General features: G+C 44.1%; 1 protein-coding gene across 1 annotated transcript in view; it reads right to left on the bottom strand.

Moving 5' to 3' along the window:
- The window catches only part of LOC142573043 (uncharacterized), a 36,414-nt gene extending 36,015 nt beyond the window's left edge, over positions 1-399 (bottom strand). The window contains exon 1 of the mRNA XM_075682546.1: positions 249-399. Within this exon, the coding sequence (XP_075538661.1) occupies positions 249-360 (112 nt within the window). The 5' untranslated portion in view covers positions 361-399. The remainder of the gene's footprint in view (positions 1-248) is intronic.
- Between the last annotated feature and the right edge of the window lie 23,934 nt (positions 400-24,333).

The following is a 24,333-nucleotide window of genomic DNA, read 5'->3' as shown; positions in this document are numbered from 1 at the left end:
TGCACTGATTTTGTGTACTTTGAACACAGGAAAGGCTGCCACCGCTAGTGAGATGCTGAACGGACGCGTTTGTCTTCTCTAGCAGGAGCGCTACCGCGGGTGGGAGGTGTGCCCCCCCCCCCCCCCCCCCCCTCTCCAGGCTCTGCACTTCAGGAAAATATTCCTGGCTACGCCACTGGGCTCTATGGGTATTCGCAAGTAAGATTACACCTGCGAGTGTGACCGATATAGTCGAAATACGCGTTTACCGCAGAGCAGCGGTGGTCCGGCTGCAGTAACCCCGCAGGGTCTGTCGGCCAGAAAGGTGGTCGCCATCAGCAGCAGCGTGAGCGCCGGCCCAGGAAGGTTGCTGACATCCATTGTGAGCAGTTAGTGCGATGGCCGCCGTATTGAGCGGAGCCCTCGATCTGGACACATTGGCAAGATGGAATAACTTATATTCTGTGCTCACACATAGGAGCCGTCGGGAGAGAAAGGGGCCCCTAAGTCGACCTTTCATTTTCTTTTTTTTGGCATGCCAGGCACCCGCGCTGTTTGATCAGATTGAACACATATATACCGCATTAAACGACCGTCAAGCTCAAATGGCCATGTGTGCACACGGTACCCGTGACGATAATGATTACAGCCGCGTAGAAGCATCGGAGCGACAATGGGGCACCGAGCGAATATTTACCGCGCCCATTGTCGTGGTCGTTCAATCGATCTAAGGTTAAAGATAAATCACAAATAAAGAAAAAAAGAAATATGTATATATACTAAGTTCGCCATACATGGGCAGGGCGGTATGCTTCACAATATTCCGCAGCGAATTAGAACGTGAAGACTGCGTACTACTGGATCACGCATTGTCATTCGTTTAAGTCGGCGCCCGTACGAAATGGGTCGCTCGTTTTCTCTCTACTTTGTTCCCCTTTTCTCTATCTTTAACGCTGGAGCTCGATGAGAAGAAAGGCAACGCACAACGATGTTTGCAAAAGTAGATATAAACGCCTGTGTTTGTCACATTCTATTCACGAAATGGCCTGTGCGCGTGCTATACGTACAAGCTATATAGTAGACGATACTTTTAATAAAACGCCAGCGGCCGAATTCATAAATAACAACACGACACATGACGGCATCTTTGTAGGAATGTTCGATTCAGTTGCAAGTTAGTGTAACGTTTCCGATTTGCACGCTTCTTTCAAGCAAACGATATCGTGTGCTAAACAAAGTTCGTTCACGTCAGTTAATCAATCGATCATTTCTTTTTTTTTACCCTCAAGCAGTTGCTCGATCATTTAAGTCGGTTAACCATGTATTTCATTCACCGTTGAAGAAATCGTGTCGGATGAAGTAAGTGGATTGAACAACTGCACCTTTTACGAAGCTCCCAGTATAAGGAACTAAGATACAGCCAGTGTGCCTTATAATATATACTCAAACCAATACGAACGTTTCCAACATAAGCTATATTGCTTATGCTGAACTTGACATTAGGCCTATCAAGATGCTTGGGAAAGCATGGCGTTAATTCAGCCATCCAATGGTACTCGCCCCTTCCGCAATTCTAAACAATTCAAATTAAGAATGAATTAGACTGCACTGCGTGCGTGAGCAGTGGAAAGTACTCACAGCAGAGTTTCTGGCGCTATGTCATCGTGACTTGGCTTCGAAGAGTTTTCGTAGTGGACTATGGCTTTAACTGTGAGCCCGACGTGGAGGCAGCCGCCTCTCCTGGCGTCTTAGAGAAGGTATCTGAGGTTCCTGATCTCGAAGCAGAGGCGTAGTAAGGGGAGGGGCGATATATGTCTGAAGTGACGTCGATCTCTCTATCCTCTCCATTGGGAGCGCAGACGAACATATAGCGCAAGCTTTCGCTGGAAGGGGCTTCAGCGCGTCCTTCACTTTTCTTTCTTTTTTTTTCTTTTTTTTTTTTTTTTTTGCATGGTGACACCAGGAATCGGCGCGTAGCGTGCTCTATTCTGTTCCCAACCTTGTGGCGGTACCGCAGCTCGGACAATGACGCTTGCCAATAGCAGCAAATAAAGAAAGGCTTTATGGATCGGAATGAAGAGATCTCGTAATTGCCATAGAATTGGCGCCCGCGTAGCAGGGAAGCTGGTGGCGTTTTCTAATAGCGTGGGGAGATCAGCGTCGCTGACACGCTATTTAATTTTCGTTTGGGTTCAGGCCTGCCCACAGTCAAAATACTGCACGCCGTAGTACCTCCGACGATTGTTGTGAAGTTGTTGTTCGGCAACGATTGCTGTCGGGCTTCAATTTCGCAAATGCACTATTGCTTCTAAAATTGCTAATTAAAACTTTATTAAGATATTTTTGCTACTTGTGAGCCATATCGTCCAGGAGGCCGCATCTGTATTGGCTGGCAAGCTTTACAGTCTGACAGCAGATGTGCAAATGCGCTTATCACAATTATCAGTGCAGCACCCTGTGTTATTTGGTGCAGAAAATAAAACATCGTGCATACCTGCTACATTCGCGATCACTGGGAACGAAAGCGAAGGGAAGGGGGAAGGGGCGGCTGTGCTGGTGCTGAAACATCACCCCCCTCCCTCCCTCCCCATCTTGACAACACCCGGGGGGAGGGGGGGGGCAGAAGACCTTTGGGCCCCGGGCGCCAGACGACCTAGCTACGCCACTCCCTCGTCGTCCGACTTTTCAAGGGGCACGCACTTTCTATCGGTTATGCATGGCGTGACAGTATTTTGCACTTCGAGACTACTATTACCCTGAACTCCACGACGGCCGAAGCACGAACCTCAATAATCACCATGTAGAGCAGATGCATTGCTCGCAGTTAATGTAAGCATATTCCGTGGCAAGTGGCATGTTGTTGCTGTTTTGTGTTTGACAAACGTATGAAACTCGTGTATAACAAACGACGAACAGAAGTTTCTCCTATATGATTCTGACTAAAACTAATGGGCATATTTGTGCATCCTGCCTCCTGTTACAGAGAATCATACCGGTTGTGATTGCTTTTCCTGTTATCTGTTTTACACATTACATGGCCAGCTTAACACAGTTTATTTTTAAATCTTAACTTACATATCAGTTAAAGGTGTTCGATTCTTATTCCATACTGGGGTCCTTATTTCAGTTTTGATGTTGGGCTCCCATCCCAGGTTTTTTTTTCTTTATTAGAACATAAAATATTGACCCTTTTCGCGAAGCAGCTTGTTCTAGAGAAACGAGATGGCGCTTTCGGCGGTGTGCCGCACGTCGCCTCAGCGTCAGCGCACGAATACGAAACCACTACGTCTTCCTCCTTGCTTCTGTGGGATCAGCGGTCGGAAATGCCACTGAGTTTTCGCTAATGCGCTGTGCTTCAATCATGCCGGATTGAATCATGTGGATAGAGGACGTGTGTAGTAGTTGGCTGCAAAAATAGTGACTGGCATATTAAGGAATGGGATGAATCTGTGTAGCCAAGTCCGCGGACCATTGCAGCAACTTTCCGTACGTGTTACCGGGACTTCGAGATGTACGGCTTTCTTCGAGGTTACAGAAATTCTATCGGCTGTTGGTTACAGAAATTGTATAAATGTATCGCTAACCTTCAAAGAAAGTGCTTCAGCCCCGGAACGTCGGCAAGAGTGAGAACCACTCGTTAAACAATGACAAAGGGAGTAGTGCCGCTTCCTGTCATAGCACGTTTCGCGCACAGTATGTACACACATCTTCCCCAACTGGGATGGAATCTTAAGGCTACTCTATCGCCAACGTGTCAAAAAGTGATTGGGTGCACACTTGAATATATGGGTACCACATAAGCACGATAAATGACGAACTACACCGAGAGCGCACGAATGGTCGAAGCTGAATGTTTCGTGACGGCCCACAAGAGTAAGCGAGTAACTAGCGATAATACATCTTTGTTACAAAGTATTATAATGTACAAAACGGCTACGTTTCAAGCCTTGCGCGCAGCAAGAACAAATCTACCGGAACTGAGCACATCCGCGGGCCATTAGGCAGAAATAGTCAGATAGTGGCCGCACCAAGGAAACTTACCGAGTCAGAAATGTGACAAGCCGCTGCTTCAAAATATTAGCCAAATAATGAAGGAAGAGCGAAACGCACTGATCCTGATACAATTCATGAGCCGAGAGTGTGGACATAGCTTAATCAGTTTCCAAAGCGCTTTTGCATGTTCTCTCAAGCTGTAATCAAAGCTTCGTGTCGTCCACCCGCTCCCCGTCAACGATATCTCCCGAAACAGAGGTTTACTAAGCCTCACCGGCGTGACACACACCCATTGTAAACTCGGAGGCAACGGAGGCAGTTGAGGTAAGCAATGGACCCGTCATCACGTGATTAAACATGGCATCGCCCACGGAATCGCCGCGAAAAGGGTCAATACAAATAGACTAGTTCGTCAGCACGCTGTTACGTTTCGCCTCCGACGTGCGGTATAGGGCGCGGATGCAACGGACGCCGGGGCTTCGTTCACAGCGGCGGACATTTTGGCCAGTTCAGCGCTGTCCCAACGCCTCCTGCTAAGCGCGTCCAGGCATGTTTCAATACCACGTGTCTTCGTGTGTGTGTGTGTGTGTGTGTGTGTGTGTGTGTGTGTGTGTGTGTGTGTGTGTGTGTGTGTGTGTGTGTGTGTGTGTGTGTGTGTGTGTGTGTGTGCATGTTGGTGCCCACGCTTGTCAAAGCGCGGCAGCCGGGGAGAGGAGCTCCGCGAGGAGGTGTGACCGGCGCCGGCGCGGCGGATACTTGTTACTTGTCACAACGTGTCCGTGCGCCGCCGTCACGTGCGACTCTTCCGAGCCGTTCCTTCTTGCCCTCGACTCCGAGAGTATAAAAGCAGCTGCCCCCGGACGCCAAGAGAGAAGCCGATTTGTTCAGTCGAGTAACGTGGTCTCCCGTTTCCCCACTTCGGTCGACCTGACCTGCCGCTCTTTTGCGATGCTAGAATAAACAAGTTGTTCTGTTAGCAGTCGACTCATCCTTTGCCAGGACCTTCGGATGCTTCCCACTGTGCCCCAGGCCGCCAGGCCAACGCTATCCTTGGGGCTGGCGACCCATTTGCAACAACGCCAAAGCCAAAAAAAAATTATGGGGTTTTACGTGCTAAATCCACTTTCTGATTATGAGGCACGCCGTAGTAGAGGACCCCGGAAATTTCGACCACCTGGGATTCTTCAACGTGCACCTAAATCTAATTACACAGGTGTTTTCGCATTTCGCCCTCATCGAAATGCGGCCGCCGTGGCCGGGATTCGATCCCGCGACCTCGTGCTCAGCAGCACAACACCATAGCCACTGAGCAACCACGGCGGGTGCCCGCCAAAGCAATGATGTTCTTGAGCGGGATTGGGCAGTTCTTTGGACTGAATCACACAGTTTTGTGGCCTAAGAAGAATGAAAAGAATAGGGAAAGATAGGTACAATAATAAATTAAAATTTCTTTTATGTACCACTAACATGGGGAGCTTGACGTCCGCCAAAGCATCGATGTTTTTTGTTGTTCGATGCTTTGATGACGTTCTGCCATCAACTCACTGTGGCTAACGTCGTTGCTGTTTGTTCCGAATATTATGTTATTCGTTATTTTCTGTATTTATCTATTTATTACGTTTAGCATTTATGGCGAAGCCAGTCCGTAGACCGCAACGCCCTACCTTAGTACAGTTTCACCCAGAACCTTATAGGTGAGTTTTCTTTACCTAAGATCACATACTGATCTGATTTTGTACTTTAGTGCGCATACTGCTCCGAGTGTTTTGGCTACATAGTGTATGGGATGGAAAAATGAGAAAAATTCAGCGAAAATAGCACCAAGATACTTTATTTTGGTAGCACACTGCATATTTTGGCAGGAACACCCAATGCAGCACTCACTATGCAAGTATAGATGTTCAGTCGCACTTTTTTGTACGGCTATGAAAGCAGATTAAATGTGCTTTTTTCTTTGTTCACAAATATATAGTTGCTCTCAAACCATGTCATTATTATATATATATATATATATATATCTTCTTGTAGTAAAGTAATAGTTTCATTAAAATTTTCATGGGATAATATTAAAGCGATATCATCCGCAAACTAGTATATCTCTGAGTGCAACGATAGATGGGCCAAATCGTTGACATACAAATTAAAAAGCCATGGGCTTAGCACGGATCCTTGTGGGATAGTTCAGCACAATGCGTTGGCGGGCTAGTTGGGGCGGATCCATAAACTGACGCAATAAAATGATGTCAGTTGAGAGTAGCGCCTTGTCCTGGGGGGTCGCCTTTCTTGTGTCCGTTGTATAGAGCTAAACAAAGTATTTATGGATCCTTGTGGGAATCCATGTGTTATGTGAACGTTGTCTATATTTTGAATTCGAAGAACCTGATATCAGTTTTTGAAGTAGTATTTTAAAACCTTTATGAAGGGCCCGCGGTATCCTGTCTGAGCACATTTTCCAAGTACAGCGTATCGAACCAGCGTATCGAACACTTTTTTTAGATCCGAAAAAAGCCCACTTAGTCTTATTTTTATCTACTCCACTGTTAAGTATGTCTGCAAAGTATTCTTGTAGTGTGATTGTGCTTCTCTTGCAACGAAAACCGTACTGTGAGTTGGACAACAGATTAATTTTTTTCGAAAAAGGAAACCATTTTCTTTTGCATAAGCTTATCCAGAACACAGGGCAATGCGGGCAAGATTGCTAGAAGTTTATAGTTTTCGCACTGTTGCTATCCCGTTTTGTAAACTGGTCTGATTAAGGATATTTTCATTGCGTAGGGAATCTGACCCCTCCTAAATACTTCTGAATAAATATATGAAAGCACACTCTTCAAACAGGCAAAGTTGAATAGTAACTCATGAAATCAAATCCCGTCATGCCCTGGCATTCTAGTTATGGAAAATGATGTTATTACATCCCAAACATAGAGATCTGTTACCTCACTCAAATATGCAGAGCTGACGTTTTATTCGATTGTTATGCCATATACCGCACTAGGGGAATTTTCTAGAAGTTTCTTAACAGTATTCGCAAATCAGTTATTAAGTTCGTTTACTAGTTAAGCCATTTGCACTGTGGTAATTATTGCTTATGATTTCTTGAATGATGTGCTTCATTTGTCTGTCTTAGCGAACTTGCTATGTTCCACGAATTTCCTAAATTTAATTTACTTCATTTAGCTTGTTACCATAGTATTTATTCCTTGCTAGTCTTAGTGTAGCTGTTAGCTTATCTCTTGTTTGCCTGAACTCTTTTCTCAGCATAACATCTGAGTGAATGGCCCTACTTCGGCGCCATCGATTTTCTTTGATGTAGGTAAACTCTTTAATTTCATTGGTGATCCATGGTTTTTCGATTTTCCTTTTTTATAGTAATTATTTGTTGGTGTTTATCATAAATTGATTTCGATGTGTCAATTAGCTTCTCGTATGCTTGTAAATGTTTTAGTGTTAATAAGGTATTCTAATGAAATGATTCTAATAAATCTATCAATCTAGCGATAATCGAAGATGTGAAGCTTTTGTTTAGTTTCCTCGCGTGACTTGGTTGCGTCTTCACTGAACATTGTGAGAGCAATAAAGTAATGGTCAGCAACCTTTACTATTACAATACTTGTTACTGGTTGCATGCTACAAACACGCTTTAGTGCGTGTTCTATACATGACGTCGTAAGTTTGTTACGCGAAAAAAGTATTTTCGCGTCAATCCTGTAATCATCATCATCATCGTCAGCCAGGTTACGCCCACTGCAGGGCAAAGGCCTCTCCCATACTTCTCCAACAACCCCGGTCGTGTACTAATTGTGGCCATGCCGTGCCTGCAAACTTCTTAATCTCATCCGCCCACCTAACTTTCTGCCGCCCCCTGCTACGCTTCCCTTCCCTTGGGATCCACTCCGTAACCCTTAATGACCATCGGTTATCTTCCCTCCTCATTACATGTCCTGCCCATGCCCATTTCTTTTTCTTGATTTCAACTAAGATGTCATTAACTCGCGTTTGTTCCCTCACCCAATCTGCTTTTTCTTATCCCTTAACGTTACACCTATCATTCTTCTTTCCATAGCTCGTTGCGTCGTCCTCAATTTGAGTAGAGCCCTTTTCGTAAGCCTCCAGGTTTCTGCCCCGTATGTCAGTACTGGTAAGACACAGCTGTTATATACTTTTCTTTAGTAAAGCAATGAAGGGGGCTAGTTGGTGAACGTTCATGGTTATATTGTCCACGTCCTGTCCTTCCTTAGTATCGTGTTTGTAAAACTGAGCGCAATATAACCATGAATATACTTTTCTCTTGAGGGATAATGGCAACCTGCTGTTCATGATCTGAGAATGCCTGCCAAACGCACCCCAGCCCATTCTTATTCTGCTGATTATTTACGTCTCATGATCCGGATCCGCCGTCACTACCTGCCCTAAGTAGATGTATTCCCTTACGACTTCCAGTGCCTCGCTGCCTATTGTAAATGGCTGTTCACTTCCGAGACTGTCAAGCATTACTTTAGTTTTCTGCAGATTAATTTTCAGACCCACTCTTCTGCTTTGCCTCTCCAGGTCAGTGAGCATGCATTGCAATTGGTCCCCTGAGTTACTAAGCAAGGCAATATCATCAGCGAATCGCAAGTTACTAAGGTATTCTCCATTAACTTTTATCCCCAATTCTTCCCAATCCAGGTCTCTGAATACCTCCTGTAAACACGCTGTGAATAGCATCGGAGATATTGTATCTCCCTGCCTGACGCCTTTCTTTATTGGGATTTTGTTGCTTGCTTTATGGAGGACTACGGTGGCTGTGGAGCCGCTATATATATCTTTCAGTATTTTTACATACGGCTCGTCTACACCCTGATTCCGTAATACCTCCATGACTGCTGAGGTTTCGACAGAATCAAACGCTTTCTCGTAATCAATGAAAGCTATATTTAAGGGTTGGTTATATTCCGCACATTTCTCTATCACCTGATTGATAGTGTGAATATGATCTATTGTTGAGTGGCCTTTATGGAATCCTGCCTGGTCCTTTGCTTGACAGAAGTCTAGGGTGTTCCTGATTCTATTTGCGATTACCTTAGTAAATACTTTGTAGGCAGCGGACAGTAAGCTGATCGGTCTATAATTTTTCAAGTCTTTGGCGTCCCCTTTCTTATGGATTAGGATTATGTTAGCGTTCTTCCAAGATTCCGGTACGTTCGAGGTCATGAGGCATTATGTATATAGGGTGGCCAATCCTTCTAGGACAGTGTTCCCACCATCCTTCAACAAATCTGCTGTTAACTGATCCTCCCCAGCTGCCTTCCCCCTTTGCATAGCTCCAAAGGCTTTCTTTAGCTCTTCCGGCGTTACTTGTGGGATTTCAAGTTCCTCTAGACTATTCTCTCTCACCTTATCGTCGTGGGTGTTACTCGTACTGTATAAATCTCTATAGAACTTCTCAGCCACTTGAACTATCTCATCCATATTAGTAACGATATTGCCGGCTTTGTCTCTTAACGCACACATCTGATTCTTGCCTATTCCTAGTTTCTTCTTCACTGCTTTTAGGCTTCCTCCGTTCCTGAGAGCCTGTTCAATTCTATCCATATTATAGTTCCTTATGTCAGCTGTCTTACGCTTGTTGATTAACTTAAAAAGTTCCGCCAGTTCTATTCTAGCTGTAGGGTTAGAGGCTTTCATACATTGGCGTTTCTTGATCAGATCTTTCGCCTCCTGCGATAGCTTACTGGTTTCCTGTCTAACGGCGTTACCACCGACTTCTATTGCGCACTCCTTAATGATGCCCATAAGATTGTCGTTCATTGCTTCAACACTAAGGTCCTCTTCCTGAGTTAAAGCCGAATACCTGTTCTGTAGCTTGATCCGGAATTGCTCTAGTTTCCTTCTTACCGCTAACTCATTGATTGGCTTCTTATGTACGAGTTTCTTCCGTTCCCTCTTCAAGTCAAGGCTAATTCGAGTTCTTACCAACCTATGGTCACTGCAGCGCACCTTGCCGAGCACGTCTACATCTTGTATGATGCCAGGGTTCGCGCTGAGTATGAAGTCGATTTCATTTCTAGTCTCACCATTCGGGCTCCTCCACGTCCACTTTCGGCTAACCCGCTTGCGGAAAAAGGTATTCATTATCCGCATATTCTTCTGTTCTGCAATATAGTTTGTAGGCAACGGACAGTAAGCTGATCGGTCTATAATTTTTCAAGTCTTTGGCGTCCCCTTTCTTATGGATTAGGATTATGTTAGCGTTCTTCCAAGATTCCGGTACGCTCGAGGTCATGAGGCATTGCGTATACCGGGTGGCCAGTTTCTCTAGAACAATCTGTCCACCATCCTTCAACAAATCTGCTGTTACCTGATGCTCCCCCGCTGCCTTCCCCCTTTGCATATCTTCCAAGGCTTTCTTTACTTCTTCCGGCGTTACCTTTGGGATTTCGAATTCCTCTAGACTATTTTCTCTTCCATTATCGTCGTGGGTGCCACTGGTACTGTATAAATCTCTATAGAACTATAGAATGTGCCTATATTTTTGTCTGGTGGCCTGTAGACCGCGCAGATATCAACGATGCATGCGCACTTTCAACTGATAACAGTAGTACCTGTGCCTCTCTTATTGTTATGGACTGTCGTTCGCACAGCCAATTGTTACTGACGTATATCATAACTTACTTTGCTGTAGCGCAATCTGAACGACAAGGACTACAAAAGGGCACATTTGACACATACAGCGCTGTGTGTGTCAAATGTGCTTTCTGTTCTCATCGTTCCGCAGCTTGCACTACAATAAAATAAAATATTCCGTACCAAGAAGCCCCTATAGACATCCTCATTGTGTATTATAACACCTCATCTTCTTCTGTCGTTGGGGCATACCCAAGATTGTTGAAAAGTATTTTTTATCGTATATAATTTAACATCGGTATCATCTGCGCTCACTTCAGTCACAATAATTACATCTAATGAGCTTACGCATGGCTCCAAATAAAACTCTAACAGATCGAATTTTTGTGTATGTGTCTGACGTTAATATGAACCAGCTCAAGATACGCAGATTTTTTTTCCTCGCAGATGCATCTCTGCCAATAAGTTACCCACTCTTTAATTCAGCTAGCTTCTACTTCCACATCTATGTAATTTTGGTTAAACTCGCTTCATTTTCCGTTCTGATAACACCGGCTCCTTCTCGTTTTCGTACAAATACTTTCCCATTCTTCACCCAAACGAACTTGGACGATTTCTTTCCCAACAACTTATTTGCATATATGATGTCATGTTTCATTATTGAAGGTTTTTATCTGGCTTTAGCTGAAGCCTTTTGGCTAGCCATGCATTTCTCATTCATCTGTTAGGGAACCTAACCAGTATAGGTGGAGCTGCCCGGGTCCGAACTCTAATTCTGTGAATGTCATCTAGCTGCCCATCCATTTTCTTAGTCAGACCCAATTTGTCAGGACAGTGGTTCAAGACGTATCTCAGGTTTTCATTGTTTGACTGAGGCATTTCGTTGATTTAGATATTACTCATTCTAGAGTACTCTTTTAAACTTTCCATTGTTAGTTTCGTGTATGTGACCTCACCTGCTAGACTTTCTGATTTTGTACCTAAGTTCATGGCTGTCTGTACAATTTTAATCTCTTCCTTTTGTGCTTGGATCGCCCTCAGTGGTGTGTCATACTGTGAAGACATGTGTTTAAGCGAGCCCTCCATTCCTACAATTTTAATGCGTAAACATTCTTAGGCGACTCACACAGGAAATCGCCGCATCCGAGTTCGTCTTGGCGATACTTTGAGCAATTGGTATATTTCGTGGAGTTCCACAGGGGTGTGTTTAATCTCTCTTTTTAACATCGCCATGGCGACTTTCCCAAGAATGCTGAACCATCGAACACCCGTGAAGATGTCTATATATGCCGATGATATCTGCATATGGGTGTCCGGCTACCAGCATCGTCGCCTCGCACGAATAGCCCAGGGAGCAGTAAATGCCATTCAGGTCCATGCACTTGACAACGCTTGGTTTATCACTTTGAGCAGTGAAATCATCATTTACGCTATTTCCTGGGTTTAAAAGCAAATCTACACGCTTGAAGGTGAATTTGAACGGGTACCAGATTTGACAAGTCACCAACGTTCGATTTCTTGGCATTACCTTGAACCACAAGCTACCCCGGTGCCGCGCTTTTGAGCACATTGTGGGGTCATCATCATAGAGGCTTCATGTGCTAAAGCGACTCGCTGGCACACGCTGGGGCAACCACCCGATGGTGATGCTACGGCTACATACAGCGTTAGTTACAAGTCATATTCTATACCAGCTACCTCTAATGTCACCCTCAGATAGCCAATACAAGCACTTATAAAGCCTGTTTCACATGATGCGACTGGAACGACGAAAATCGGTGCTGTCGCACGCGTCGCAATGCGGTTTTTAGAGGACTCGTTTCACATGATTGCGATTTCAACAATGCGACTGGTGCGACGCCCAGGGTTGCTTACTGCCAGGTTTTGTGGCACACGCTGCATAATTATTTTATTGTAGTGAATAAAACGTTTACACTATAATATTATTGACTTCTCTTGATTAGAAGCAAATAATATGTACGTTTACTAATTTAAAAACGTTAGTTAAGATTTGTCTTGGAGTGCGCGACGGCGGTTTCTGTAGTTCAGTGCGACATCGCGCACGTAAACAGCTGTTCGCAGGTGGTTCAGCGGTTCTTTATTCTATGGTTCAGCGCTGTGTGTTGTCTCATCTACCTTCTATGACCGTTTCGTTCTGCCTGCGCTACAACAATCTACAAGATGACCTCTCGACAAGTTCATATAGCTACCCTCACCGCATATGCAGTATTCGGAATTCGGCTGCCACGAAGTTGCCGTGTCAGCCCAACAAGATCCTCGCGCTACCTGTGCTCGGCGTCAGCTTCTGGAGAAATGATGCGTGTATATTGCCCGTCATTGCGCATATGTGGTGCCTGCTCCTAGCCATATTCTTACGCCAAACGCAACAAGAAGCACCAACCCGAACGCCCGCGTGTGCCCCTGAACGAACCCTCAAACGATCTGTGATTACGACGTGGAATGAAAATTGTGTTGTGAAATTCAACCTTAGCGCTAGCCTGGTTCATCCATCGCCGTGCTTGCGCTGCGAATATATATATGGGAGCCCTCTCTAAATATTTCTAAAGGCGCAAAAGCCGACGCATCAAATTTTTCGAGCAGTTACCGTTACTTTTGTAGAAACCTGTACGTTGTAACATAGCATTCTAAAAGACACGCTTCTCGTCCGCTTTGTTGTCCCGTGTCTCGCGCTGGTAGTATACTCGGAACTTCTAACAAGAAGACCATATCAATACACGCTATTCATAATGCAGGATTGTAGGCCCACGGCAGGCGCACTTGCCGTAGAATTTTTCAGCTTCCTGCTCAGCCTCGCACGCCTCTCACGGTTAGCCTGTTTTGTGGAAATAAATATTATTATTATATTATTAATGTTATTAGATATTATAGTTTCTTCACTGTAATTTATAGCAATCATCCAGATTTCTTAAGCTAGTCATGCATTTAACCTGTATTAGATCAACATTGTTATGACATGCTTATGGGAGTCATTTCAAACTAGATTGCTCAGCCAGAGAAAGTACAAATGCAAGTCTCAATGTTTATTACAATTTGGTATTCCTAAACAGATTACATTGGCAGAATTTTATGCCTGCTTGCATTTCCTGCAATTCAATGTTCAGAGCTGGAAAAACTGATTCCTTTTCTTGCTGTCGAAAGGCTGCTTCAATGTCGATAGCAAGCTATAATTATTCATTTCGAAAGTGTTAAGCAATGACTATATGTCTAAGTTATCAATGCGTTTTTGTTCCACGAACACAATTAAGTTTTCTCTCTCCCTCATTGACAGCCATGGAATGAAACCGTTCAATTTCATAAGTATCAGGATGCAAACATTCTGAAATTTGTCCTTTTGTCTGCATCCTATAGTGTGCATGTTTGTATCAAGTTCTGGGGTTACAATCGCAGTGATCTACACATATTGTTACATTGCAACAAACAAATTTATTTAACTTTGTTTTCAAATCTACAATGTGGCCATGCAGTAGGGATTACATTAATAAGCAAAAAAAAACTGCAGATTCAGTGTACATGTTGGAATCTATGCGAAATGAAGTTTTTGTCAAGTGGTCAATTAAATGCTGTTAAAGTAACTGCGATATATACAATTTGTCTTAATTTCAACAATCGAACATGTCATCTTTTGCAAGGTTTGCTTATGCACCGCATAGGTCACAACCTTAATGTCATGTAATCTTTATGCATTACACTGTTCACAAACCATACCGAAACGCAAATGGCAGTTAATGTAGATGCACGCTGCGAGACATCAACACAGTGACGTTTGTCGAGCATGGAATGGTGCGAGGTGTATGCAGATGAATGAACGACGTGCTTATGTACTTATTTATTTATATACCTCGCAGGCTGCAAGGTTGGAGTATTATGCGAGGGGGAATAAAAAAGTTGTTACAAAAGGAAGAAGGGCGCAACATTAAGAAAAAAACCAGCAAAAAAGCAGTACCAATACATTGCACCAACTAGCCCAACATATTTTACTGGCACAACATTATATAATACTTAACAAACAATAACAGAAAAAGTTACTGCCCATGCACCCTGTACAGACGGTAAACCAGCGAAGCTGAAATGTGCGGCCCCGGTGTTTATCACTGGGTTAATTCCAATGGTTTATTCAAGTCTTTCTATATTATTGGTTATGTCTGTGTTTCTTAATGAGGTTATGTACATGTTTGGCTTGGGTTTATCACATTGTTTATTTGTAATGCCACACATCGCACCTTGCAAGATCACCATCATGGAAAGTGCAATGAGTGGCTCATTGTGTTAATCCAGCGGGTTTATCAAAGTCTTTCTGAATTATGTTACGCACTTGTGTTTTGTAATGCGTTAATAATGATGTTTATGACTCAGAGAGAGAGAGAGAGAGAGAAGGGAAGGCGGAAAGGCAGGGAGGTTAACTAGACTGAGTCCAGTTTGCTACCCTACACGTGGGGAGGGGAATGGGGAGTGAAAGAGGAAGAGAGAGAACTTAAATGTAGGACGTCTATAGTCGGGCACACAAGTCTGTTGCCCTCAGGTAGCGAAAAAGCGCTCGAACGGCTTTCTGGGCCAATGAACTGTGAGGCCAGGCTCCCAAGATCTTCGCTTCCGTAAATGGCCTGTCATCCAGTATTACTCAGTTATGCACTGTAGTTACCAAGTGACACACCGGGGCTGCAAATTTCATTTAATTAAATACAGGAACACATTTTTGAACCTATTGGGAAGTCGGAGCGAGACTACTACACACGCGCTCTGCTGCTAGAGAGAAACGACGTCACTATCGCTGTGGCCAATGGCCCACCACACCTTTGCTGCGAGATAATAATGACATCATGATCTTGTCTTAACCCCATCCCCCTCTGTGTCCCTTCCCTGCAATAATACGTAGATAAATGTATGTTTGAAATGCATAACCATTTCTATGTCTACCCAACAAGAAATTTCTCCGTCCATCATGCAAGACGAATGCAATGGCTCATACCCCCACACTAGGGTTTTTGTGATCGGACCACGAGTGTTTCGCCTAGGCATATACAGCTTCACTGTAAAAAGAATGAACACCTTTCTGCTAGAGACCAAGACAATCATGAGGTGTATTAACAAATGAAAGTTTATTGAACTTGACGAGTAAATGCTGGTCGACAAGCAATAAATTACACAAAAAGCCGAAGCAAGATCTGATGTGTGTCCATACAGATCCCAACAAGAAACGCATTTATCTCTGACAGTGTAACAGAGGCCATGCTGACACAAGATTATCCCAGTGTCTTTGCATCTACAGCTTCCAGAATTTCTCTAGGCAGCCGATCTGCACAGAATGCTAGCTTCCTCTACAATTGCATTCTCCACATCTGAGCGTGCATTGTAGAGGAAGAAGCTAGCATTCTGTGCAGATAGGCTGCCTAGAGAAATTACGGAAGCTGTAGATCTAAAAATGCTGCGTTAATCTTGTCAGCACGGCCTCTGTTACAAATGGATGCATTTCCTGTCAGGAAATGCACATGAATTTTTGCTTCTCCTTTTTGTGTATGTTCAGTCTATTGCTTGTCAGCGAGCATTTACTCGGTGTGTACATTAAACTTTTGGTTGTTAGATCATCTCGGTTTTCTTGTTTGTCCTATGTGTTCTCTGGTGCCATTTGCAGCCAGGCTATTCATTTTTTAGACTGCAACAAGTCACTTTAATAGCCCTTATGATGCTTCTGTGTACCTTATAACATCTTTTATTTGGCCAATGTAGCAAGAATGTATAGTGTGAAGCAGTAAGAACAGGGTACGCGAACTTCGAATTAAAAAGTTTATTGTGAAAGTGCAGTGATCTATAAAGGTTACCAGAAAGTAGTACATCAATAAAACCTGATAAAGACTAGTGCTTGATGAAACCAAACATAAAAGAAGGAAATGGAGAAAATACATATAGATATACAAGTCCAGGGAAAAAAACATTGTGATCACCAAGTGTGCATGTGGCTACCTTCCAGGAAACTCATTTTTTCCCAATGGCATGGAACTGGAAGAATGTGCTTGCATAAGCGAGCTGTCAGTCTGTCTATTGGAATAACAACAGTGTTTCTTGAAAGGTGCTGGCATGCAGGATTGGCCATTGTAATGATTTTTTCCTGCACTTGGAATTTTTTTGTATTTTCTTTCTGTAGCATATTTAGTTATGTGTGGCTGCATCAAGCACCAATTTTGATCTATCCTTCAAAGATGTCTTTCTTTTTCTGGGGAAAACTCAGGGTAGGCGGGCGAGTCATACTACTGTTACACTGCTATTGCCAGATCAGTGTACATATTATATGTGCCTTATGTTTGCTTGCATCTTCATGATTAACAACCTGCTCTGTGTGTTTGGCAGTTGCATATAGTCTCCTGGCCTAATTGTTTGCCCCCATATTTCACGGTATGGGCCTGTTGTGTTTCAAGTTCAGGTACTCCCGAGGTTGTATTTCTGAAGCGAGGGGTAGTCGTCTTTGCATCTCACATGCTAGCTGGCATAGTATCTTGGGACGAGGTTCTGAGCTCTTGCGACAAAGAATTGGTGCTGCAGGCTGCAACTGTACTCTGTCTAGGTGCTTATTCGTTAGCTCTTTCTCATAGCGGTCTTCAAGCATGGTAAAGTTGGAAAGACCTGTTATTACTACCCGATGCTTGTATTCGATGAGTTGTCTTTTTTGTGTGCTGATGGTAATTCATACTGTACCATACCTTGGACACAATCACAGCATCTGGGATTTTCCATAGTATCCACTCGTACACCCCCATGATTTCGAGATTATTCTTTTCACGAGGTGTGGAAGTTGCATCCAGGCATTGCATAATTGTTTCACCCACGTGCCGTCATGGGCTTACACTAGCTGAAGATTTGTGGATGTTGACTTGTGGGCATATTTGTCCAGCTATGTGGATCACAATCTGGGGTAGTTCTTCATTATAGTCTTTCTTTTTTTTCGACGTCAATATGAGCGGACTTATCAGAAAGCGAGAGGCCAGACTGGCCAAGAAAGTCTGCAGTGTTGTCGAGGGCTCGTTGCATCATTCTTGATTTCTATAGAAGATAGCTATCACATAGACTGTAATACACCATCGGCTGTAGTGTTTCTTGTAGTATGCCCGTGTTGTTGGTGTGTGTGGGCCAAATGTACCTCCAACTCTCAGCTGGAATTTTCTGTCTTTCAGAAAGTTACTGTTTAAGTGCTCTACCAGAAATTTTTTTGCTCATCGTTCCTCTAATTAGAGTAGCATGAGGCAGTACTTTAAGAGATTTTTTAAGAGATTCAATACATACAAGCATTTGTCTCGCAAACCAGATTTATTTCAAGGGAATTTCCCACGTCTCAATAATTTCTCTCGTCGTATACGAGTGCTGATTGCCGTGTTATAGTTTGTTAACGAAGCTTCCCCTCAAGTCTAAATATTTTAAGGCAGTTTTCCTAGTGTATAAAGCCGCTCGAGTTCACGCTGCTCCTCTGGCGGCCATTTTTCCAAGAAATTTTTCCTTACAACCACTTCCAAATCGACTGCCGCGGACAACATCAGTCCCTTTCCACATAAGTATGAGGCTCGGAGCAGGAGCTTTGGCGCTTGAAAGTAACCGTTGGCTTGACGAACCAACCGACTGAGCTACCTTTCCGGGCAACATTGAAGGATCACGAGTTCAAATCACATGTTATGTTCCTTTTTTCTTCCTTTTTTTTCTTTTTCTTTTAATGTATTTTCCTTCCTTTTATCACTGTACGGAAACCCTCCTAAAAAAAAAATTATATATCCTCAATTATGTGTGGCCACACATGTGCAGGTCATAAATACCAGGTTCTCTAGCCGAGTGCCGTCCATGCGGTATAACCGAGCTCAGATTGGTCCACCTTGACTGATCAAATAGGGCACCACTGTAGGTTAAATGAGGCGTACAACTCCTGCGGGACCCGCCGTGGTTGCTCAGTGGTCATGGTGTTAGACTGCTGAGCACGAGGTCGCGGGATCGGACCCCGGCCACGGCGGCCGCATTTCGATGGGGGCGAAATGCGAAAACACCCGTGTACTTAGAATTAGGTGCACGTTAAAGAACCCCAGGTGGTCGAAATTTTCGGAGTCCTCCACTACGGCGAGCATAATCAGAAAGTGGTTTTGTCACGCAAAACACCATAATTCAATTTCTAATTTAACTCCTGCGGGGACGGTAGAGTATCCGTCTCCAGTGCAAGAGGACCGTGATTCAAATCCCGGTGCCGCGCAATTCTCCACCGGGAAATACAAAAAAAAAACCGTGTGTTGAGAAAATTGCACAAACAGGCCTGGAGTGCGGCCTGATCCCGGTGACCAGAACCGGTAACGCACTCTCTCACCAGAGCAGGATTGGCCACCCTGGTGCAGTACTTGGCCACAACCTCCTATATGAATACAACAATCAAACCCCGGCCCTCAGTCCCCAGCAGCCGCGAAGCAACTGACCACGGCGGCGGTCAGATCTGTAACGCTGCAGAGGGTGCTAAGAATACCTGGCTCCGGACAGGCCGCCATTGGAATCTGAACCTGGCAACGTTTAACGTTAGAACGCTATCTAGTGAGGCGAGTCTAGCAGTGTTATTGGAGGAATTAGAGGGTAGTAAATGGGATATAATAGGGCTCAGTGAGGTTAGGAGGACAAAAGAAGCATATACAGTGCTAAAAAGCGGGCATGTACTGTGTTACAGGGGCTTAGCGGAGAGACGAGAACTAGGAGTCGGATTCCTGATTAATAAGGAAATAGCTGGGAACATACAGGAATTCTATAGCATTAACGAGAGGGTGGCAGGTCTTGTTGTGAAGCTTAATAAGAGGTACAAATTGAAGGTGGTACAAGTCTATGCCCCTACATGCAGTCATGATGACCAGGAAGTCGAAAGCTTTTATGAAGACGTGGAATCGGCGATGGGTAAAGTCAAAACAAAATACACTATACTGATGGGCGACTTCAATGCCAGGGTAGGCAAGAAGCAGGCTGGAGACAAGTCAGTGGGGGAATATGGCATAGGCTCTAGGAATAGCAGAGGAGAATTATTATAGAGTTTGCAGAACAGAATAATATGCGGATAATGAACACCTTTTTCCGCAAGCGGGTTAGTCGAAAGTGGACGTGGAGGAGCCCGAATGGTGAGACTAGAAATGAAATCGACTTCATACTCTGCGCGAACCCTGGCATCATACAAGATGTAGACGTACTCGGCAAGGTACGCTGCAGTGACCATAGGATGGTAAGAACTCGAATTAGCCTAGACTTGAGGAGGGAACGGAAGAAACTGGTACACAAGAAGCCAATCAATGAGTTAGCGGTAAGAGGGAAACTAGAGGAATTCCGGATCAAGCTACAGAACAGGTATTCGGCTTTAACTCAGGAAGAGGACCTTAGTGTTGAAGCAATGAACGACTATCTCATGGGAACCATTAAGGAGTGCGCAATAGAAGTCGGTGGTAACTCCGTTAGACAGGAAACCAGTAAGCTATCGCAGGAGACGAAAGATCTGATCAAGAAACGCCAATGTATGAAAGCCTCTAACCCTACAGCTAGAATAGAACTGGCAGAACTTTCTAAGTTAATCAACAAGCGTAAGACAGCGGACATCAGGAACTATAATATGGATAGAATTGAACAGGCTCTCAGGAACGGAGGAAGCCTAAAAACAGTGAAGAAGAAACTAGGAATAGGCAAGAATCAGATGTGTGCGTTAAGAGACAAAGCCGGCAATATCGTTACTAATATGGATGAGATAGTTCAAGTGGCTGAGGAGTTCTATAGAGATTTATATAGTACCAGTGGCACCCACGACGATAGTGGAAGAGAGAATAGCCTAGAGGAATTTGAAATCCCACAGGTAACGCCAGAAGAAGTAAAGAAAGCCTTAGGAGCTATGCAAAGGGGGAAGGCAGCTGGGGAGGATCAGGTAACAGCAGATTTGTTGAAGGATGGTGGTCAGATTGTTCTAGAGAAACTGGCCACCCTGTATACGCAATGCCTCATAACCTCGAGCGTACCGGAATCTTGGAAGAACGCTAACATAATCCTAATCCATAAGAAAGGGGACGCCAAAGACTTGAAAAATTATAGACCGATCAGCTTACTGTCCGTTGCCTACAAAGTATTTACTAAGGTAATCGCAAATAGAATCAGGAACACCTTAGACTTCTGTCAACCAAAGGACCAGGCAGGATTCCGTAAAGGCTACTCAACAATAGACCATATTCACACTATCAATCAAGTGATAGAGAAATGTGCAGAATATAACCAACCGTTATATATAGCTTTCATTGATTACGAGAAAGCGTTTGATTCAGTCGAAACCTCAGCAGTCATGGAGGCATTACGGAATCAGGGTGTAGATGAGCCATATGTAAAGATACTGGAAGATATCTATAGCGGCTCCACAGCCACCGTAGTCCTCCACAAAGAAAGCAACAAAATCCCTATAAAGAAAGGCGTCAGACAGGGAGATACGATATCTCCAATGCTATTGACAGCATGTTTACAGGAGGTATTCAGAGGCCTGGAGTGGGAAGAATTGGGGATAAAAGTTGATGGAGAATACCTTAGCAACTTGCGATTCGCTGATGATATTGCCTTGCTTAGTAACTCAGGAGACCAATTGCAATGCATGCTCACTGACCTGGAGAGGCAAAGCAGAAGGGTGGGTCTGAAAATTAATCTGCAGAAAACTAAAGTAATGTTTAACAGGCTCGGAAGAGAACAGCAGTTTACGATAGGTAGCGAAGCACTGGAAGGGGTAAGGGACTACATCTACTTAGGGCAGGTAGTGACCACGGATCCGGATCATGAGACTGAAATAACCAGAAGAATAAGAATGGGCTGGGGTGCGTTTGGCAGGCATTCTCAAATCATGAACAGCAGGATGCCACTATCCCTCAAAAGGAAAGTGTATAACAGCTGTGTGTTACCAGTACTCACATATGGGGCAGAAACCTGGAGACTTACGAAAAGGGTTCTGCTGAAATTGAGGACGACGCAACGAGCTATGGAAAGAAGAATGATGGGTGTGACATTAAGGGATAAGAAAAGAGCAGATTGGGTGAGGCAGCAAACTCGGGTAAACGACATCTTAGTTGAAATCAAGAAAAAGAAATGGGCATGGGCCGGACATGTAATGAATGAGGAGGGAAGATAACCGATGGTCACTAAGGGTTACGGACTGGATTCCAAGGGAAGGGATGCGTAGCAGGGGGCGGTAGAAAGTTAGGTGGGCGGATGACATTAAGACGTTTGCAGGGACAACATGGCCACAATTAGTACATGACCGGGGTAGTTGGAGAAGTATGGGAGAGGCCTTTGCCCTGCAGTGGGCGTAACTAGGCTGATGATGATGATGATGATGGTGAGGCAGTACTGCTGTTAAAAGCCTCTTCACTCTCTTCATTCTTTCATAAGCGGTATTACACAATGTTCTGCAATAAAGTTTCTGCTGATTATGGCCCACTCATATCTGCCAGAAGGGACAACTGTTGAAAAAGGTTTTCTTTGTGCTATGTGTGCGACGTAGTATGAGCATTCATGCCTTGACATTTATACATTTGTAGAACCAGCTTCCTGACAGAGTACTTTCTATACCTGATCATGCTTATTTGTGCAGTGCTGTTGAACAATGCATATTGATGCAATGAATATTTACACACTCGAATTATCACGAAAGATGTTTGTTTTACAATTCTGCCCTTTGCTTTCTATTGGTGTTAGATTTTGCATAAACATGCCCCCCTATGCAATAGTATTTGGAAGTTTAAGGGTTCAATTAACGATGATGAACTAAATATAAGTGCAAGAGCTTTTTTTTACCTATGACTCCCATCGAAACGCGACTTCCATGGCTGGCAAATCAACCCCTCGCCTTGTGTTAGCAGCAGAATGCTATAGCCACAGTGGCAGGTGAACAAATTGAAGAACAATATTTCTGTCTATAATTTTTTTTCTTGCCTGTATGTAAGTAAAGTGTGGAATAAGTTTGTCATTGCAAAAAAAGCCCAGTTTGTGGTCCTTTATTGAATAAACCACATATTGTGTATAGTTGAAATGCAGAAATTTGTTCTAAAATCCTCGGGTGATATATATTCTTGCAAGTAGCATGGTATTTCATTACTTATAAAGATAGTAATCGCAGCGGATATCGTTATATGGGTTTACACACTAATATATGTGACACAAACTTATTAGAAACTTACTAGAAACATGTAAGGCATGAATGTTTCTGCACACTTGATCAGCTGTGAACGTGCAAGAACTGCTTGTACTGGCTGACCACTGCACAGTTTTGATTTACTTTTCTTCAGCGTGTCGTTTTATACTGTTTTATCCCCACAAGAACAAGCCGTTTACCTGCTTTTCGCATTGTTGCACGAGTTCTACATGATTGTGCAGGAGGGTACGTTGTCACTGTGCCACTATAGCAAGCAATTTACTTAATCTACTAGCTCTAGAGTTAATTAGCTTTCAAAGCAAGTGTTAATACGGATGCAGTAAGGATACGAAATCCGCAACATTGTCAATGTTTATTGGTTTCTGTGCAAGAAAAAAAACATTCTCCAGAGAAGAGGTGCAACTTAACGTGCATGTAATATTTTATTCAAGCCACGGATTTAAGGCTATCGTAGCAAATTCATTACGATAGCCTACACTTTTGCTCTGTCAAATTTAATAAGTGGTAAGATAAGCTTTCAAGGTGCATCGGGAAATTCACGCTTGAAAACCGACAAGAAAATGCAACTGAACGGTACCGCGTTCAGCGCAACGTTGAAACTTCGGGTACTTTGCTGTCGTGTCATTTGCCTTTGCCGAGGTTGAAATAATTCAAGCTGCTCCGTAAGCGTGATTTTTGCATGCTACTCAACAAAAGAAAATTGTAACGACCTCGTCGTCTGCTGGGGATCGAACACCTCCTAGCACTGACAACTCGCAAATATAATAATAATATTTGGGGTTTTACGTGCCAAAACCACTTTCTGATTATGAGGCACGCCGTAGTGGAGGACTCCGGAAATTTTGACCACCCGGGGTTCTTTAACGTGCACCTAAATCTAAGCACACGGGTGTTTTCGCATTCCGCCCCCATCGAAATGCGGCAACTCGCAAAGGCCTACGAAGCAAACGTGAAAATGCACTTTATTTGCTGCATAGCGTGTCAACAAATATAAATAAATGGGAGAATCGAATATGCGGTACAAGTTATCTATTCTCCCTTCGCGTGCGTACCGAATTCGACGATCCACGTCTCCGCGCATTGCACTTGTCGTGCGAGACGCCATTTTCCAAAACAAACCGGCGGAATAGCTCCGTTGACAGCTGTCCGCGCAATTTCGACGGAAAATCGCAGCGATCGGTGCGACGGTACGACTGTGCGACCAACCGGTTGGTCGCAGCCGAAAATCGGGGGGTCGGCACTGCGACTGCGATTTTCATCGCAAACGACAGAAATCGCACTTCCGGTGCGACGAAAATCGCATCATGTGAAACAGGCTTAAGCCATACACAGAAAAGGTCTTCGGCCGTGCTTGGGAGTCCCTCAGCCAGCATCGAACAAAAAGTACTCTGCGAAGCTGAGTCACGCCCTCTACGACTTCAGGCTTCCCAGACTCTCATGACCCAGCTACTACATTTGAGTGAGTCTTCGCCCGGCAAAGCCCTCTAAGACGTGTAGGTAACCGGCTGCGCTCACATTTTCATGAAACACTGAACAGGCTTCGAGTCTTAGGATTGCGCTGCTCGAGAAAG

This window comes from Dermacentor variabilis, chromosome 1 (assembly GCF_050947875.1).
Source record: "Dermacentor variabilis isolate Ectoservices chromosome 1, ASM5094787v1, whole genome shotgun sequence".
Taxonomy (NCBI): Eukaryota; Metazoa; Arthropoda; class Arachnida; order Ixodida; family Ixodidae; genus Dermacentor; species Dermacentor variabilis.
This window is presented reverse-complemented; position numbering and strand designations above follow the sequence as displayed.